The sequence below is a fragment of the Topomyia yanbarensis genome, chromosome 2 (genome assembly GCF_030247195.1).
Source record: "Topomyia yanbarensis strain Yona2022 chromosome 2, ASM3024719v1, whole genome shotgun sequence".
Lineage (NCBI taxonomy): Eukaryota > Metazoa > Arthropoda > Insecta > Diptera > Culicidae > Topomyia > Topomyia yanbarensis.
This window is the reverse complement of record NC_080671.1, coordinates 8,694,364-8,714,588: the sequence shown is the minus strand read 5'-3', so window position 1 is coordinate 8,714,588 and position 20,225 is coordinate 8,694,364. Positions and strand designations below refer to the sequence as shown.

Here is a 20,225-nt window from a genome sequence, read left to right as displayed (position 1 = left end):
CCATATTCTTGAGGTTATAGAGAATTGGATTCCAAAATAGTTCAAGACATCGATTTCCGTCATGCATTCATCAACCCCATTCCGAAAATACCCATACTGTTGAGGTTATAGAGAATTTATCTAACGCGGAAGTCGCCATCTTGGATTCCAAAATGGCTCAAGACATCGATTTGCGTCATGCGCTCGTCACCCTTTTCCGAAAATACCCATATTGTTAAGGTTATAGAGAATTTATCTAAACCGGAAGTCGCCATCTTGGAATCTAAAATGGCTCAAGACATCGATTTCCGTTATGCACTCGTCAACCCCATTCCGAAAATACCCATATTGTTGAGGTTATAGAGAATTTATCTAAACTGGAAGTCGCCATCTTGGATTCCAAGAATGGCTCAAGACATTGATATCCGTCATGCACTCGTCAACCCCATTCCGAAAATACCCAACATATATTAGTAACTTTCCAAAAAAAGTTCGTTATTTGGAATTTAGTTCTTAAAAAAAAGAGTTTGTTATTTCGAATTTAGTTCGTAAAAAAAGTTGCGTAAATCGAATATTATGTAAAAAAAGAGTTCGTAAATGGAGGTTTCAGTGTATTTAAAACAAAAGCGAATGTTGTCCAAACAACGCACGCTCTCGTCGTATTGTGATTTGTATTTTGATAAAACTTTTCCTTTACGTCCTTCTTGAAGTGCAGCTTAGTCAAGTCCAGGAGCATCAGATCGAAAAATCTTTAAATAATCGGTATAGAACAGTTTTCCAGATTTAATGCAAGTGCAGAGGTCGTTCATTAATGAAACGAAAATTAGTGACCCAAGGTGACTTCCTCGAGGGACTCATTTTAACATTATTCTAACGAAAGCACAACGACTAAAGAGATAAGAGTGCAACCATCCAGTTAACAATGGAGGAAACATTAGTCTCTGTAGTATCAGAAGAGCAGTGGTACTTTATCTAAAACTTTTGAAAAATCAAAATATATTGCGTCAGTTTCATGAAGTTTTTCGACAGCGTGGACAAAGATGTTAGTGTACGTCATCCAATTTGAAGTAGTAGAACGTTGCTTTACAAATCCATGCTAATACTCGTCAATAATGTGAGAAGTATCAGTGTACTTTAGCCAAAAAGTTCAAAACCGATAATAATTTATAATTTTATATAATTTTCAACGTTCTGAATATCTCCAGCCTTGTGAATTGAAATTATAGCAGATTCTTTCCATGCACTCTGGAAGACGTTTCCAAATGATTGAGCGGCTTAAAATAATGCTGACAGCGATCGGGCGCACCCTATTATGGATAATGGAGGCAAGCAATATACGAACCGGATCCTTTCAATGGATTGACGCTGGATAAATCTTTCAAGACTTCGGCTTCACTTCAGCTGGCTTGTTGAATTCCCCACGAAAGTGTTCTGCGAATAGATCAACGGACTCACCTATGGATTGCGCGCTGGCCTATTTCCGGAAATATCACCAGCGCGTTTCCTACTATTCACAAACTTCCAGAATGTCCAAAGGTTGTTACAGAAATAGCCTAGAATATGACTAATATACTTGCTGATTAAACTATTCCGGGCCGTTTCGTATCGAAGATCGGTTTGGCGAAGAACAGCATTGTTATCGTCGGTCTTGTGACGGAAGTATCACTTGCGTTGTTGTCGAAGAATGTTGCATCCTCAGCACGAAAAGCTTACCGTGAGCGCCCACTTTGAGCATAGATGTTGGAGGTTCAAGTAGTACGACCGAATCTGCGTAGTTAACGATTGCCTGATCGAGCTGTCGTCCATCTATGTTATTGAGACAGTTGATTTTACACAAATCACTAGCGGCAATTGTTCCCTTGATAGCCTTCTCTTGTTCAGTTCTATCATTTTCAGGAAGGTAACCGTTGATTGAAAGTACTGTACCCGATGCACGCTTCAATGTAGATAGAAAGATGGTGTTTACGACGAAGTTGTAGATCAGGTAATTACAAGCAGACTTCCCATGAACACCGACAAGTTTGTACCTGTGTACAAAATTTCGTGCACGCGTTCAAACTCAAACATGCTTCGTCTCGATGTACAGGTTCACCTCGAACATCGAGCCCAAGCGAACGATGTACAAACTCTAGTTCATACATCCGCGCATCGTATATCGAGTGCGTACACGAGAACAATTCGCACAAAGCAAAAAGAGTCATCACTAGTGATGATGAGAGTGAGAAAGAGAAAACTGGTGCCACGAACCTGTGTGTACGCCATGTGTACGCACACCGTGTACGTACATGGGGAACAGTTGTGCAGGCGAACATGTGCACGCGTTTTGGTACAAAATAGCGTGTTCGAGTTCGTACTCAAAATGTGGGTTTAAAATGAAGCATCGTGTACAATGTTCACTTGTAAAGACTGAAGTATAGTTTCTGAAGATACGTTCTTTGTAGGTCTCACAATTTTTGGAATTTGGTCTCATTTTTGAAAATATAATCTGTAAGTTGAATTTTTATTCAAACTATTCTTATTTGTAATCTAATCGTAATTAATTGTTCTTCACTATGTAAATATATTCTACTGTGAAAAGAAAACCAAAATAAGTACACGACCATCATTAAAAATTTAGTTTGTCCTCCAATATATTGACAGTATAAACACGCTTCGCAGTTAAGTTCCGTACATGAATTGCGGCAAGTTTCTGTAACCAAATATATATTAGACAGTTGCTAATAAACCTTAAAGTGTACAGTTAAAAATCGAATTTATTGATCTTTTTATGATTTTAAAAAAGTTTTCAAAACTTGAGCGAATCTTATACATTTCTTTTGTAAGAAATGTAAAAAAAATCACTTCGATGGCCAAGGTAGTTAAGAATCAGGAATCAACCTATTGGATTTAAAAAAACAAGCTTTTGTTTGACGACAAGTTTGTATTGCTGATGCCCAGGACCGGATTTTTTTTTTATCCAACTTATGGAAATTGGCAAAGCAGGTTCAGGACCAACAAAGTGAATCTCTGCCCCTGATCTGGCCAATTCGTCGTCCCATTACCTACCAAAATGACCGGGTACTCAAACGAGGTTTTGTCAATGCGTAACCTCGAACAAAGCGCATTGCTCTTGCTTATTTCTGGAATACTTCATGTAGTTTTCACATGTAAAATCTGAATTATATCCTAAATATCCAATATCAGTAGCTATCAAACCATCACTAAAATACCACACTTTTTAATGGACATATAATTGAACCATGACATTGTCAAGAATTCATTTGGCTGATCGCTTAAACTGTCCTGACATTACACTATGGAAATCTATGAAAAATAAGAAGCAATATACCAACAATCCAACATATATGTTTTGTTTACGATCCAAACATGATAAAATCATGAAACGTGTGTATTTCCCAACTTAGACCACTGGACTTACAACAGTTACATTCTTTCATTCAGTGTTTTTCTCAACTTCTGATGTTTCTGATATGATGAAATTGGACAAAGTAGATTTCTATCTTCGGAGTATGCCACATTTTCTCTTCCAATTAATATTCCACTTCGTTTACATAGCATAGCATATGCGATTCCACAAAACGTGAGTGGCTGTACAATAATCAGCTAATATTTAACAAAATATCCACCATACCGTGTCGCAAAAAACATTTGGGATTAACGCTTTTTCTTTATAGTTGAACAAGCATCACCGTGCACAGTGGCTCAAAAAAGCGTTTTTAGGTACTTAATTCATTAGAGTCAAAACTGTCCATATTAGCGATTTCACATATGGTCATGGCTCCGAAAATGGCAACCACCACTGTTTGTTTTCCGTATGTATATAACCTCTAATATTAAAAAATATGAATGATGAGCCCAGAAAAAAATCCATGTCTGTCATTTATAAAAGTTTGTTGACTTGCATGACCTGAAAATGACTAAAAGACCGTAAGGAGATAAAAATGTACACAAAATCCATATTTTCAACTTTTTGCTTGAAACTACATTTTTCCATCGTAGTCTTTCCATTGCTTGAAATTTTTTGATGAATATGGATAAATGCTTATTTTCAATTGTGAAGTAATGGAAACCATATAACTTGTAACGTGACAGATCAAAAATTCGAAAAAGTTTTGTGGACCACACTAAAAGCATGCATACAATGTCTAACCTATATTTTTTATTACTACTTTGAGTCCACTTTTTGAAATTGTATTGTGAAAACCTGTTTTATTCATTTTTGAGAAAACACAGTTGATCTTATTAACGTGACAAATGTTTTCCGCTGTGAAGCAATTCCATCAAGTTTGATTCAATTACGTCAAAAATAACGACCATTTTCGATTATGATTAAACCTTTTACGTTTCATTTTTGTGGGAGACTAAGTATTTTGCAATATTAAACAAGCAATTTTTATTCAAGAGTAATATTTAAAAAGGGCGTATCAGATCTGAATACACTACTTTCAAAATATATTGTTCGAAAATCGCCATTGGTGCAGCAAAACTATATGACAGCGAGTTCTAGGGAATCAATTCTTCCTTGTGAATATTTTTTGGTGAAATTTTTCAATAAGGAAGCAAAAAAATGTTAAAAAATACAACTACAAAAAAAAACCAATGATTTTTTTGTTAACAAAAACCTAAAAACTGAAGGAACTGTAATTACATTATTAGGATGTTATTAGTAAGAAAGAATTTTTAACTTCAAGTATGCTTCTAAATTTCTTAGTATTTGCCAGTCATAAATATAATTTTCTAATACAATACTAATACTTAAGCTGACCAACTCTGTCGAAAATATCCGTACACTATGCGAACCATCTACCTGGGTGTAGTGAACGATTACGCTTCGTTGTTGAAAGGTGTCCGGATTTTTTCGTCAGAGTTGGTCAGATTACTAATACTAAATATAATTTCGAAGCAAAATGCTCTTAAGAAAAATTTTCCGAAATATTTTGATTTTTTTCTTCAACTAAAATATCTAGTAGTGTAAATACGCCCTTTTAATAAAAAACTCACAGATACCACACACGTTTAAAATTTAATTGCAAATAAAATGTTTAAAATATAATTGCATTGTGGAGAAAATAACAATAAAAAGTTTTAACATATTTCAAAAATTCTTTTTTTTTTAACTTTGAATTTTATTTTTTTTATTTTAATTTATTTTTTTTCTTTAAATAATTTAGTTTTAGAATGTATTTCAAAATGGTTTTTCAATTCAAAATTCTCATGAAAAATTGTGCTTCAAAATGCAGATGTTTTAAGTTATTATTGATTTTTTGAAATAATATATTACTTCGTGAAATTACGACCTTTTCATAAGTTATTCACGTTTGTTAATCAAAACCAATATGTTTTTCTAAATAAACATGAAATTTCCCGTGAATACTCAGTTCCCTGACCAAGGATGATTTGTGCACGACTGTCTCGATATGCTTGCTTCAATAAAAATATAGAACTGTAACGTGACAGATTCTGGTTGTAATGTGGCAGATCATTGAGAATACTCCATAAAATCGAAAACGAAGTTTTTCTTCAGGAAAACTATATTTCAAACACTTCCTTGTTTTCCAAGCTTCAACTTAAAACTGTTTTCATGCAAATTTTGGGGGCCAACGGAACAGACTTTTTCAATTTAGTTGGGCATACTCCAAACTCACTGCGAAAATTGTGTAATGTGACAGACGCATTAAAATGACAATAACACGAAAGCCGTTAATGATAGAAAATAACTTTCTGTAGAAAAAATGTGCGGTTTAGTGAACTTAATACTGTGCAGTTGTGATAGAATCTGATTCTATCGTTTTTGCTGACTTATCTTATGAAATATGCGTAAAAATTTAACGTGACAGATAGAAGCCTTGACAGTATTCTACAATGTTTGTGTGTGTAAAAAGCGCCATCTTTTGGTAATATTATTTTTTTTTAAATTGATCATGGTAGGCTACAGAAAATTTAACTTTTGAACCGAAAGAAATAGTGCTTGGCTGTCTTCGACAAAATTGTAGAGGAGAGTATTTTTATAAATTTTGTAGAAGACATGTTGTCTCCTCCTCGTTGGAAAATCATTCAATATCAGTGTAAACCTTCCGGTAGACGCACTAGTACACAGAGTGCGCGTCACTCAGGAAATCAAGCGAAATCGTCTATGAACACCAGCGCCTACTTGTTCAGTGAGCCATTCACGCGACTTCAGGAGGGCCAGACAAAAAGTTTTCAAAAGTGTATAACTTTTGAACGGGTGCTTATGGACTAACAATTTTACCGTCGTTTTGTAGGTGAAACCTAGTCCTATTAGAATAATTGATAGTATAATTACGATTTTTGCCGATAGTGAAGTTACACGGGCCAAAATTAAATCAAAATCAGCCATAAGTCTTTACACAGCATTCACAGCTATCTGGTCTCTTCGGAAAAGTTGTAAACACACAACTTTTCCGAAGAGACCATGATGATAAAAAATACCTTAGAACATTGTTAATGCGAAAAATCAGAAATAAAAAAAATGTAGGTAAAAATAGGAAATGAAGAAATTTACCATAGAGAACTTCTCATAACTCGATTACTATGAATGAGAGAGACATGTCTTCTGCAAAATTTACAAAAATACTATCCTCTACAACTTTGTCGAAGACAGCTAAGCGCTGTCTCTTTCGGTTCAAAAGTTAAATTTTCTGTTGTCTAATATGATCAATTTTTTGAAAAAATAATATTACCAAAAGATGGCGCCGTCGTTCCTTCAAGGCATTATCCGGAAGTGGCTCTCGAAGTAAAATTTCTTGACATCATCCATTGCTCCAATTAAGGCATTCCGAAAACGGTGAAGTCATCGAAGGAGCCTTACACATTTACACGTATACCATACTATGAAGTCGACACCGACATCAACTTACGTAAAGTTAAACCACTTTAAGTATCACAAAATGCACATATAAGAAGCGTCGTGATTAGCATCAATTTTGTTAAAAATCGGAACAATACGACGTAGTATTTTCATTCCGCCTTGATAGAATGCGGGAAACACTTCCTGCTACTCGCCTGCAGATGGCGAACTAAGCACGATGTATGTGATATTTAGTGGCGAATTGCACATAAATCGAAAATTATAAACCAGCTTTACACGAGACACAATTTTTCGAGTTTTGTCACCGCACAACTGAAAATCATTAAGGCACGGGTTAGTTAAGATTCGTGATTATCACACAGTCTGAGGGACAAGCTGTATTCTGTCCAAAACACCGAATTTGCATTAAATATCAATTCAAAACTAAGAGCACAAAAACACAAACTGAATCACAGCAGTGTTGCCACTTCTCTTTCAATTAATATTCCACAGGGTTTACATATGGCCGAATATCGCAACCTTCGGAATCAATCAATATTGTGTTGAATCTAAGCGCGCGATTCACCACAAAGTTCCTTTATTTTCAATGTTAGCTTTCTTTGGTGCAGTACCGTCAAACGGGGTAACTTGCAACACTTCAGCGTGTTTCTGTTCAGATGCATTTAACAACGCTAATAATATAGTTGTTAAACGTTAGCATATGATAAAAGATAATCACGTACTATCAGTCATTATTTTCGATTTCTTTAGCGCGGTAGGCTAAGCTTCTGTATTTCGAGATTTTTCAATAGGAAAGTAGCTTGAATGTCGTACTTTACTTCACTTCAATGCGAAGAGCATATCATTTGTATCTCCTTCGGAGATTCACTGTAACCACTCATTTTTAAGCACTCCGCAACGACAAATTAGGAAAATGTTATTCAAATGATGTATAGTATGGAATTAACCATATTTTGATTGGTAACAACCCACAATAAAAGAATATTCATAGAAATATTTCGTGGCAAAAAAGGGACCAATCGAAAAAAAAAAATTACACGCAATATATCCCATCAAATGTCCGATGGTGTTTAAATATCCTTAATGGGACGCACGTTTGCCTTGATTCCTTCAATCAGATTTAAAGTAAAGGTAGATTCGATTATGTAGACATTTGCAATCAAATTTTCGCAAGAGGATTTTTAAACTTTTTTTGGAATTTTTCGAAAATGACACGATATGTTTTTTCGTTCACGGTCCCAAATATGATAAACAACTGTATATTTGCCACATCTGTGGATCGCTTGCCAAACAAGGATTTTGTAGCGAATTTCGACATATTCTGCTTCCACTTCCGGTACCTCATCCTTGTGCTAGTTCCAACACCGTGCTGTGGCAGTCGTTCCTGTTTGGTGCCCTTTGAACTTTATGTATGTGTTGTACAAAACATATATATTGGAACTTGAATCGAAATGTTGGATTAACGTTTGAATCGGTTCAATACCATCCTGGGCATGCAATACCTCGTTTTCTATCGCTACCATCACATGATTTGGTGATCTGATGCTCTCTAAACGTTTTGTTCTCATGGGATACGATACAATGTGCGATTCCGAGCTTCTACCGAGCCTTTGTTACCCAGACGCTAAAGTAGTATAAACAATTGAGTGCAACTATTTTTTGAAATATAGCCTTAGAATTATTTTATATTCGTGCTAAGTTACTAAAAAATCAGAATCAGGAATCTTTTCTTAACCGGAAGATGCTATCTTGGCCTTCAAAATAGAATCGCTCATTTACTCGTCAAACTCGCTTAAAAAGACCCTCACAGTTTATACAGAAATTTTTAGAAAAAGCACCAAGCTGAAATTTCTATCATCTACTCGTCTAGTCCGTTCCAAAAATATCCATATTGTTAGGGTCATCGAGAATATTGCTTAACCGGAAGTCACAATCTTAGATTTCGAATTGGCATCAAACGTTCATTTTCATCATCTACTTGTTAAGCCCGTTCCAAAAATACCTATATTGTTAAGGTTGTCCATAATATTGCTCAACCAACGAATTTTAAAAAGAATGTAAAGTGAACTTTTCTTATGATTTAAATCCCAAATAACCAACACCTTTTACGACCGAATTCTATTTACGAGCACCCGGGTTCGTAAGTGAAGGTTCCAGTGTACAAATTTGATGCAGAAAAAATATGTAAATTTAACTAAATATTTATTCTACCCATTAGTTTCCACCAAGAGAATAGTTGAAACTCTCACTCTCTCTCTCTCAACTCTGTCTTAGTCTCTTTAACAGCAGACTTCGCTGCTGGATCCCAGTCATCGCATTCGGAATGTTTGCTCTGTGAATGACAGCGAAAGTGTAACAACCGATTCCAAAACCGATTAAACCATGTTCAGAAACCGGTTAAAAAAACTCGTTCAGGTCATAGTGACAGCTGCAATATCTGCATCTAGTACTTCAAAATCAACAGCATGTACCAACAACAAGAAACAAGAAATCTGATTAATTTTCTGAAACCAATATTCAGTTTAGGCGCCTCCCTCATTCATTAGCTTCAAAACTGACTGAAATTTCATGCAGAATCGAATGATTGAGTGCAAAGAAATATATATTCCTTCACCAACTAAAGCATTCGTTTGGTATTACGTGGACAGTTTGAAGGCAGAACTCCTTTTACACTTTTGCTTGATAATCCCTCTCAGCGCTAGCATAGAAACAAGATTCAGTTAGCCCATGAAAACGAACATATACGAACATGAATGCGTTCTACCGAAAGAGTGAAGGATGAGAGAAACGAACCAAACATTCGATTTATCGCGGCGGGCATGAGTTGAGTTTTGTTTCTTTTTCAAGCTCACGCGGGGATGTCAATTTTTCCAAGCTCTGAGCAGCATTAACGATGGCAGCATTAACGTGCGTCAAGGGAACATGAACGATGGCGATATGGACTGTATGGCATCATCGCAAAAAAAGGTGGTGGTTCTGATGGCAAGCCACAAATATTCTTTTATTAATTTTTATTTTTTCCATCTATTAAATGTTTAAAATACTCTTATTGAATTGTGTCAAAAAAACAAATTTCATAAAAAAATAGTTTAATTTAAACGGTTGTATCCGTATTTCCCTAATCGATTTTGAAATGAGAAGCCATATATGGTAGGGCTCGTTAGTACTTCAAGCCCCGGGGCCCGGCGCGGATCTCGACGGCCCTGCTGGTCTCGCTCAAACTAGAGACATTGGTGCATCGGTTTGCCTGACAGCCCGCTCTGCACATTTAAGACATTTCTTATATACACTGCCAACTGATCTGAAATCCCTGGAGTCAGCACGCTGACGACCGTCCCAAGCTCTTCTCATAACCTTCTTCATTAATTCAAGCTCAGCCTCCCGCCAAGAGATTCCCCTAGTCGACTCAATGGTGCGAAGTGGACAAGATTCTTCATAGGATTCTACTATGAACAGGTTTGTCGTATCCACGATGTCATCCAAGTCGTCTAGTTGACTAATTGTTAGAGAATATCCATGAAATTTAGTCGCAAATTTTTCCATAAAAAGGTCCCAGTTTGTAGATTTAGGATCACGATATATTACCACATTGAGGACGACATTAAGATGATCAAAAAATATATATAATAAATGAGACGAATAAAGGCGGTTCAGTTTCATTTGGAACCTGCCAATTTCCCAGCTCATGCGAAACAGTTTCAGAGCAAAGCGTTATGTCTACCACCTCCTCTCTCCCAGACCTCGCAAAAGTTAGACGCTTTCGTACATTCGGAATATGAAGATTGATAATACTTATATAAACCACCAGTTCAGAGCCTCTCAGATTGATTTCTGAGCTGCCCCAATTGATGTGATGAGCATTTGCATCACTGCCGATAATGAGAGGAAGTCCATTTTTGCTACCATATGACACAACGCTTTTGAAATCATCAGAATGTGATGACTCGTTTTAGCCTTATTTGCGAGAATGCGTGCATGAGGTATTTCACGTGTATTAGTCGTTCCTGTTTAGTTGTAAGCAATGAAGGCAATTTTAAGTAATTTTCCAAAATATAAATTTCCTTTACCTTCCTGCTTAAGTCGAGATAGATTCATATATTGCACATTAACTAGAAGATACCAAGCAAGTTGATATTTAAATGCATATAGCAATCCATTTTATCAAGCTTAAAAGGAACGCGATCATAATTTGATTCCCACGATTTGCAAATTTGTCCACTGCGTCAGAGATTCCCAAAACACAGTAAAGGCAAAACCAAAAATGTTCCGTGCGCGACTGGCGTATTAAGATCATCCAGTCATCAAGTCCTCGCAAACAGACTATTCATTTACTATCATTTAATTAAATTATACCATTGTATTGAATATCCTTGGAATTTTCCGACAATAGTTATCGTATCATCGAACCCAAATTGTGGCAAAGAGATTGAACACAACCAGATTTATTGAACTACCTTTTCAAGAATGAACGTCCCCTTTTGGGTCGTCGACACATTATTATCAACACCAGTCCCATACTCATAACACTTGAAGTGACGGTGGTTTTATTCATAAACACTGATATCATTGGCAACTGATCTACCCCATCCATCAGCTCGATATTATCTTTGTGAATATTTTGAAAATAAAAAGATTGCAAAGAGAATACCTAGCGAGAAAGAGCGAAAATGACACTGATAGCGGGAGCAAAAACCGTCCCGCAAGTAATACCAAATACTCAGGCCAAGATTTTATTTTTAACTTCAGTCTGGGCCCTCCTCATATGTGCGATCTACACGAAAACGCCGTGATCTAGCGCAGTTCCTAAGCGCGGAAATCATTGAACTGACCGGTCGACGCTTGCTGCTGCAACCGCGAAACGGTGCCAAGAATTCCAGCATCAGCAGGCCGTGTGTGTGTGTTTGTGGTGGTTGGCTGGTGGGCAAAAACATCAAGGTTGCATCTGCCATCGATCAGTCGCGGTCGCGATCGGTGCTGACACCGAGTGGTTCCTACGATTTTCGCTTCTCACAGGCCAAAGTGTGAAAAACGAAACGGTCGCATATTTTCCTCTTGAAAACACTGCGCGGGGTTGCGATCAAGCAAATCAAGGTCGGTTGGGCGAAGAATATCGAATGTGGGAGCCGGAAATATCGTCGCGCAAATAAATTGCCAGTGAGTCACGCGTTTCCATTGATGGAGAAAGGTTTGGCAAGAAATGCTCCCATTGAGCGGTGATTTATCGCGATCGAGTCGGCAGTGTCAGAAAAGTACTCGCAAAAAGGAGCACGTGATCTGCGCGGTCAAAGGTGGTGGATTGAAATAAGTGTCCCTTTTGCTTCCTGCAAAGTGTTCTGCTTAGTGGTGAAAGATGGCAGAAGTGCAATCGTTTATAGTGATATTTTTGCTATGATGCTAAACGAACATCGAGTGCCCATATAGTTGGTATCTTACGACAGAGTGTGATTGTGACGGAAATATCGGGAAAAGAAAAATTGGTCATTCCGAATACTTTTTTAAATCGTCCTACTCGGCCCCAGAAACAAGGCAAAAATGTTGAAGCATAAAAACCAAAATCGGCATCATCGCCACAATACCACCTACAAAGCACCATTCATGCGGAATCGGCGGGTGAGTGATCGTATGGTTATTATCGCACTGTTGTCTGCTACAAGCCAGCTTGTGTTGACGCTAAGCTGTCAAGTCAAAACATGCTGGGCGACTTGTAACGCTTCGCTTTGACTAACAAAATTGTATTCAGTAAAAAAAGTCGGCCTGCTAGATTGTGGGCTACTTTTACGCAACAAAATATTTACCACACAAAAAATTTCGCATATCTCTCTATTACATATTTAGAACAGCAACAGACACCAAGATGCAAAATTTAACATTGAAAGTACATCGAATGACACATCCATGTTATTTATTTTGGTTTTGCTCAATGAAATCTGCCCATGCCGTGCCAAGAGATGGGTCCAATCGTTCGCTCACGCTCCCACACAGCTTCGTGGTTTGAATCGAGTTGACGTTTGTGTGAGGTCAGGTGACACATGCGCAGTGGAATCACAACATGGGATCTGACATCTCCCTCTTATCTGTGTTTCCACCTGAGCAGAAGGAAACCTTATCCTGACATGAATTGTAATTGATGCACGGATTTTTCCTGCTTATCGTTTCATTTTTGGATCAGAGTCAAAGTTGTTTTCACACAATTTCGAACGAAACTACTCTGACTAGTTTAAACCAAAAGTAGTATTTGATTTCTACGAGATTTAACCAGGTACATCTGCACTACGACGGGCTGTTAGTGGGGAATCGTAATAACTGGACGAAACGAATTTTCGAACGAATTTCTCGAATTATTTTGTCAAGTGATTGTGATACCCCACCAACAGCCGGTTTTATCGTAATACAGATGGTTTAATGGCTTTCTTAATAATAATTACGCTATAAAGGAAACTGCTCTTAAAAGAAACGAAAACCTTTTTTGAAAAACATCTGAAGTTCAATTATAATCGAACTTCAAACTTTTTTTTCATCTATCTTTATTCTAATACAATTAAGTGACAATCTTGAAGATATGGCACTCTACTCTAAATCAAGCATCAAATTTAACAGCTCGAGAATTCAATTTAATATGTTGCGTTCAGTAAGCACGCACACCTAGAAAAAATAGTGTAAATTTACGTCTCCTGACCATGACATATACGAGCATCAAAAATGACTTAGTTTTACGTTTGATTTTAATTTTACATGACGTTTAATTTCGTAAATCGTGTAATTTTACTTCTCATACAGCGTTTGTTCTGAATTGTAGGAAGTGTAATTTTATGTCATTGCGCATGTAAAGTATATGTTTCTTGTAATATTAAACGGAACACGGTAATGTTCCGTCATTTCGTAAATTACGGTTTGTTGAATTGTGTCATGTTTACAATTACGTCAACGATAAAATTCAGATTTTTTTGGTGTGCGGTATACCCCGTAGATTGCAGACTGATGACTCACATTCCCACACAGAACTGCTTAAGGAACAATGTTTGGGAATAACAATTGTCCCAGTCTAAGCGAAAACTTAGCCTGAGAGCCACCATTACGGGCAACGGCTATTATAAAGGAAGTGTTGGTGTGGTACTTACTTGACGGAAGGCTCCGACTCAGTGGCGCTCCCATAAGTACCAGAGATTTGGTAGTTATTTATTATTTGGTATACGAATATAACCCGTAATTATAACACGTAATATGTTAAGTATTTCTTATTTTTCATTTAGGATTGTTTGTCAACGCGAATACGAGCGACAATTCCGACCATCGAAGGGGATTACAAGGAAGCGAAAGCTTAATATACAGGCTTTTTGCGATAACAGAACTTTAAATTAGATTCAAAATGCAGGCGTGACGAATCTTCATTACTTACTGGCCCGTGATCATCGATACCGGTCAGATTAAAGTCATATGTTTTTTACAGTAGGGTTTGCACGCATAGATCGGCAGAATACTGTAGCAGTTCTCGGCAAATCAAGCATTTAATTTAATAACACATAAACTCCTTTTCACATCTGATGATTAAAAGCAAACCTAGTAAAACGTTGTTCAAAATTAATTTTTTGGTTGAGTCTTATGGATAGGAGAACTACGATTTGGTGTTTTTCTTGATTTTTTTAAACGCAACTGTTGGTTTTTATTATGCATTGTACATCAAAGAGGATTCGCAATGTAATCCAACATATAACTCATTTTTAACGAAAAGGCATATGGGACTCTTACGCTATTGTGGGAAGTATATAAGCCGCATAAATTCAAGAGCACTTAGCAGTCCCGGGCCATTATATTAAAAATGAAAATTAACTTTATCGTCATTTTAATTACACTTCAAGTTTATTACTTGACAGTTTTAATTAAAAGTGAGTGTATAATATGGTTTATAGATAGAAAAAACTTGCTTAAAACTACCTATCGGTACAATTATGCCTTTCTCATTCAATAACATTAGGGTTCCATGATTTGCTATATCCAATATAAATATTAGATTGTTATTGCAATGGTGGCTTAATTATATATTTGATATTCTAAATATGAGAACCAGAAAGTTTTTCATCTTTAACTAAATTTCTTAATTTATATTAATTTTTACATCTTTTTGGCATTTTGTCGGAGAAATTTTGTAGTCTTCATATATTCATATATTTCTATTGATTCCATTTTTTTTCTCGGTTTCTTTTGCTTCATATATAAATTTTCTGTATTTTTATTGTTTCTTTTCCCATTTCCTCCAGATTTTACATGCTTCTTATATATTTTTCTCTATATCTTCTTTTTTCTATTTTGATTATTTTTGCTTCTATTTTAAAATTCGGTCCATTTTTATTAGATTTTGCCTCATTTTTCTAATCCCTTTGAACTTTTCGTGTTGATTTTAATTTTTATCTATCGATTTATTTGTTTCTTTTTTATCACCTTGTTCAATTAATTTCCTTAAGTTAATTAAATTTATTTCACTAAACTTTTATTTTCTATTATTTTTTGCATTTTTTCTTAAACCTATTTTAGTATATTTTTTAGGTTTAATTGTATTTGTGTTGTGCATTTCTGTTTTTTTCTGTTCTCCATTTATCAGTTTTGAATTCGTACTTTCTTTTTTCATGGATTTTTTCAATACTCGCCCGTTTTTCTTTTTTATTATCTTATTTAACATTTTTATTGTTCACCCATTTAAACAATTTTGAATTTCATGTTTTCTATTTTGTTTATTTTATCTTTAGAACATTTTCCCTATTAAAATAGTTTGATCTTTTTGCGTTTTGTGCGTGTTTTCTGTTTTCCATTTGATCAAATTTTATTTTTTTCCACTTTTACTTTTTTTAGATTTATTTATTATTTAACCCATTTATTTTTTAAATTTTCTACTATTTTTCCTATTTTGTCTTTCTAATTCGTCCAATTATTTTCTTATTTCTTTTTCTTTTATTCTATTGTACTTGAATAAGAAAAAGAATTCTAAAATAGCTAATATAAAAAAAATAATAGTCGTTGTTTTAATTTTTATTGTTATTTTATTTTTAACTATAACTGTATTCCATTCTTCTTATTTAGCATTTCCTCTTTTTTGAAACCTTTTACACATTTTTCCTACTTTCTTATTTTCATTCTTTTAATTTTTTATTAATTTATATATTTAACACATTTTGTATTACTGTTATTTCTACGTCTAACTCACTGGCTCCATTTTGTACATTTCTATATTTGTTTTTCTTTTTCATTTTTTGTAGCTTTGTTTATATCTTTTTTGTTGCTTTAATTTTTCATTCATTTGCCGTTTCTCCTGGTTTCCATTGCTTTTCACGTTTCGCGTTCTTACTCTTCAGCACACGGCAGCCTTCGTGATCGTGTCTGTGTGTGTGTATGTGCGTATGTGTGTGTGTGTATGTGACCAAAAATGTCACTCATTTTTCTCAGAGATGGCTGAACCGATTTTGACAAACTTAGTCTCAAATTAAAGGTGCAACGTTCACATAGGCTGCTATTGAATTTCTAATGGATCCGACTTCCGGTTCCGGAATTACAGGGTGATGAGTACGAACACGCAGAAAATGTCGATTTTAATAAATTCTGCAATGAATGTATAAAGGTGATTTTTTTCCAAAATATGACCACAACTGCTTCGATTTGTAGTATTAGGTCACTAACATCCATTCAAAGTCTATTTGGCCACATTGGCCACCATCATCGGTTCCGGAAGCCCCGGCGGAAGTATCTAAATTCAGAATAACAGTCACATCGGTTTCTCGGAGATGGCTAGACCGATTCGGCTAAACTTGGTCTCAAACGAAAGGAATTGCGTCCCCGTAAATGGCTATTCAATTTCATCCCGATCCGATTTCCAGTTCCGGAGTTACAGGCTGTGGCGTGCGATCACATAGCAAATTGTGATTCAAACCGATACTCCGATGAAAGCAAAAAAGGTAAAAATTTCGCTAAAATGTCTCAAACAACTTAAATTTGCTGTTCTAGGTCACCGACGGCCAACCAAACTTTCGTTGACTACATTGACCACCATAGATGGTTCCGGAAGTGCCCGGGAAAAGCGGCCATCTTTCAAAATTTGCGAACTCACATCAGTTTCCCGGAAATGGTTTGGCCGATTTTCACAAACTTAGTCCCAAATGATAGGTCCCAAATGATAGCTATAATATCCCCACAGATGTTTATAAAATTTCGTACAGATCGCTTATACGGGTCCGGAAATATAGACTAAATCGTCCGGTCACATATGAAATTCCCATATAAGTCGGAACTCTAATTTTTTTTTCAAACGGGGGACCCCATGAAATTTCAGAAATCGAATTCGTATTTTTGATGCCAAACATCTTTAAAATGCATGAAACGTCGAAATTTTATGTTATCTCGAAAATTTTTTTTTTATAAAAATCGACTTTTTGGGACTGCCGATTTCGCACCTTTTTGCCTTTCTCATATAGAAAGGTTATGCAATCACTCTGAAAAACGTCAATCTAATCCCGGCCCGGAGGGCCGAGTGTCATATCCCATTCGACTCAGTTCGTCGAGATCGGAAAAAGTCTGTATGTGTGTGTATTAGAGTGACATCTACAGTGTGTAAAAATAGAACTTTGTTGAAGACTGCAAAGCGATCCGACTCCAATAGGAAAAGTTATTAAACTTTTAACGAAGTGATGTCTGAGTCAGTTTTGCATGGGGCCTAGCAGTGCATGATAGTGTATCAGTACTAGGTTCTGACAAACTAAACATTTTTATGGAATAATGGTTAGATTTAGCTGAATAGTATGTTCGGAAGAATTGTAGTACATAATACGAGTTATGTTTTGGTTAGAAAATTGTAGTTCCACATCTGACCGCACAGATGGCGCCAACACTAACTTTTCAACGAAGAGAGATAGAAATTAGGTGTCTTCTACAAAGTTGTAGAACAAGAATATTGCAGTAATTCTTCCGAACATCTTGATATTCTATCTCTCTCCGCTGAAAAGTTAGTGTTGGCGCCATCTATGCGGTCACAGATTGAACTAAAATTTTCTAACCAAAACATAACTCGTGTTATGTACTGCAATTCTTCCGAACATACTTCAAGCACGTTGGTCCGGTAGCTAGACTTGTCCGATTTGCTTCAAATTTGGAGCAAGTACTCCTGGTGGGACTAGGAATCGACTCAGGGGTGGGCCGATTGAGTTTTCAAAAATTCATTATTTTTCTGGGCAGTCTAGTGTGTATGTGTGTGTGTATGTGTGTGTATGTGTTTGTATGTATGTGCGTATGTGTCAAATAATGTCACTCATTTTTCTCAGAGATGGCTGGACCGATTTGCCCAAACTTAGTCTCAAATGAAAGGTGCAACCTTCCCATCGGCTGCTATTGAATTTTGGATCGATCGGAATTCTGGTTCCGGAATTACGGGTTTCAGAGTGCGGCCACACAGAAATTTCTCATAAAAACTATAGGAAAAATTTAAAATAGAATTTTTATTTTTGATGCTAAATATATTCAAGGTGCATAAAACGTCGAGATTTGATGCAAACACGAAAAAAATTTGACGAAGATTCACTTTTTTGGATTTTGCACATTTTTGCCTTTCTCATATAGAAAGGTTATGCAATCACTCTGAAAAACGTCAACCTAATCCCGGCCAAATTTTTTTTTCGACTCGCATAAGGGTTCTGGGTTTTAACAGGGGCGTAGTTGATGGTTTACGGAGAGGGGTTACACTCCTCTCTACTGCTCACTCCCCTCCTTTAAAAATCTCCTTAAATCACCCCTCAGACCACCACCTCATACCCCTCCCTTTCAACCCCGTCATCTTTAAACCACCACTATATTACAAAGCATACCAATTTAAGCTGGGGAGTCGTTCGTTCATGGAACTTTCGCCCTCCTCACATACCCATCCCCGCATGACAAAATGAGTTAGCAAGCAGATAACATTGATCTAATGCTGATTAGGCTAATGGAGTATGATATTTTTTTGTTCACCGTCGACACGTAGCTCATCAAGTTCGTGGCTGGCATGCCATTGTGTATAAGTGCAAAGTGTACTAAGAATGTAATGGACATTTCCACAATTATGTTGAACATAAAAAGCCTCCGTGCCATAGTTTAGAGAAATGAGAAAGGCACAATTGCACCGCTAGGTGGATTAAAACAGGTTTTTCAGTTCAATATTACCATGGCTGTTTTTTCTTTTTCAAAATTTTAGAACTCGAATAATGATTTATTTTCCTGTATATAGTTGTCATGTGATAATAATAATAAAATAATAAAATGTAATATATGCATTTAAAAGTTTTTAATGAATATAAACAACGCACACATTCTCGTGATTCATGATTGAGAAAGGCACAATTGCACCGCTAGGTGGATTAAAATAGGTTTTTTGTTTTGCTGTTTACCAGTTTTTTTTTATTTTTTAACATTTCGCAATATTTTTCTATTTCTTTAATTTTACTCCAGTTTCGTTTATCATTTCTTTCGTTTAATTTAATTAATAATTTCAATTATTCAACCTATTTTATTTTCTATTTCTTCAAATTTCTCACAAATTTGAACTTTTCCATTGTCTTAATTTTGTTGTTTCTCCGCTTTGGATTTTTTTTTCCTATTTTTGATAAGTTTCTGACTATTTGCAAATTACTAATATTTCAATTACTTTAAATACCATCCCGTTTTGTTCCATTTTATCTATGTATTATGTTTTCCTACTTTTTTCGATATTTTTTCGCTTGAAATTCTACCTCCATTAAATGTTCTTTTTGTTTTCCATTTGGCTATAATTTTTGTAATTTGTACAAGGTTTTAACTAGGAGCCTTTTTGGTAATATTGTATTCAATATATAAATGAAGGATTCGGAAAAAATCACCTGAATCAGTTTTCCCCGAATCTGGAGAAAGTCAGCTACACTATTGAACAAACGAGATATTGTATTTTCATAGTTTGGTAATGTTATAGAGCACCGACTTTGCCGACTGTGTTTTTTCTTTCACAAATTCTAGGTGAAATTAGACGAAAATCCGACCAAATCCGTGCTATAGAGACCTGGATAAATCCTGGATGCAATAGAGACTTGGATGAATATGAATTATTGATAAATCGGCTCCTATCACAGCCACTAAAATTTCGTATTACGGTATCGACTTAAATTTGATGCATTTCTTCGCACTCTATTCAAAACACTGAAATACCCTTATTTGTCTGCGTGCAGAAAGATACCTCTTTTTTGATTTTGACATTTGTTCTTCAGTAATAAAAGTGTCGTCCAAGCAAGAAGCGAATTTTGCTCGCGTATCGCCTGAATCCGAACTACTTGCACCACCGTAATGACAAGCGTAAGAGAACAGTGGCCGATATGTTTAAGCATATGAATCTGTCGAGGACCACACAGAATTATCTGATTCGGCAAGTTTTCTGTAC

General features: G+C 35.9%; 1 protein-coding gene across 11 annotated transcripts in view; it reads left to right on the top strand.

Moving 5' to 3' along the window:
* The window catches only part of LOC131682893 (voltage-dependent L-type calcium channel subunit beta-1), a 492,666-nt gene that overhangs the window by 358,011 nt on the left and 114,430 nt on the right, over positions 1-20,225 (top strand). The window contains exon 1 of one of the 11 annotated variants that reach the window (XM_058964696.1): positions 11,676-12,418. The exons of 9 other annotated variants lie outside the window; for them this stretch is intronic. In XM_058964696.1, coding sequence (XP_058820679.1) covers positions 12,341-12,418 — 78 coding nt within the window. In that variant the 5' untranslated portion in view covers positions 11,676-12,340. Of the gene's footprint in view, positions 1-11,675; positions 12,419-20,225 lie in introns of those variants that run through there. One more of the 11 variants, XM_058964700.1, reaches the window with a different exon arrangement.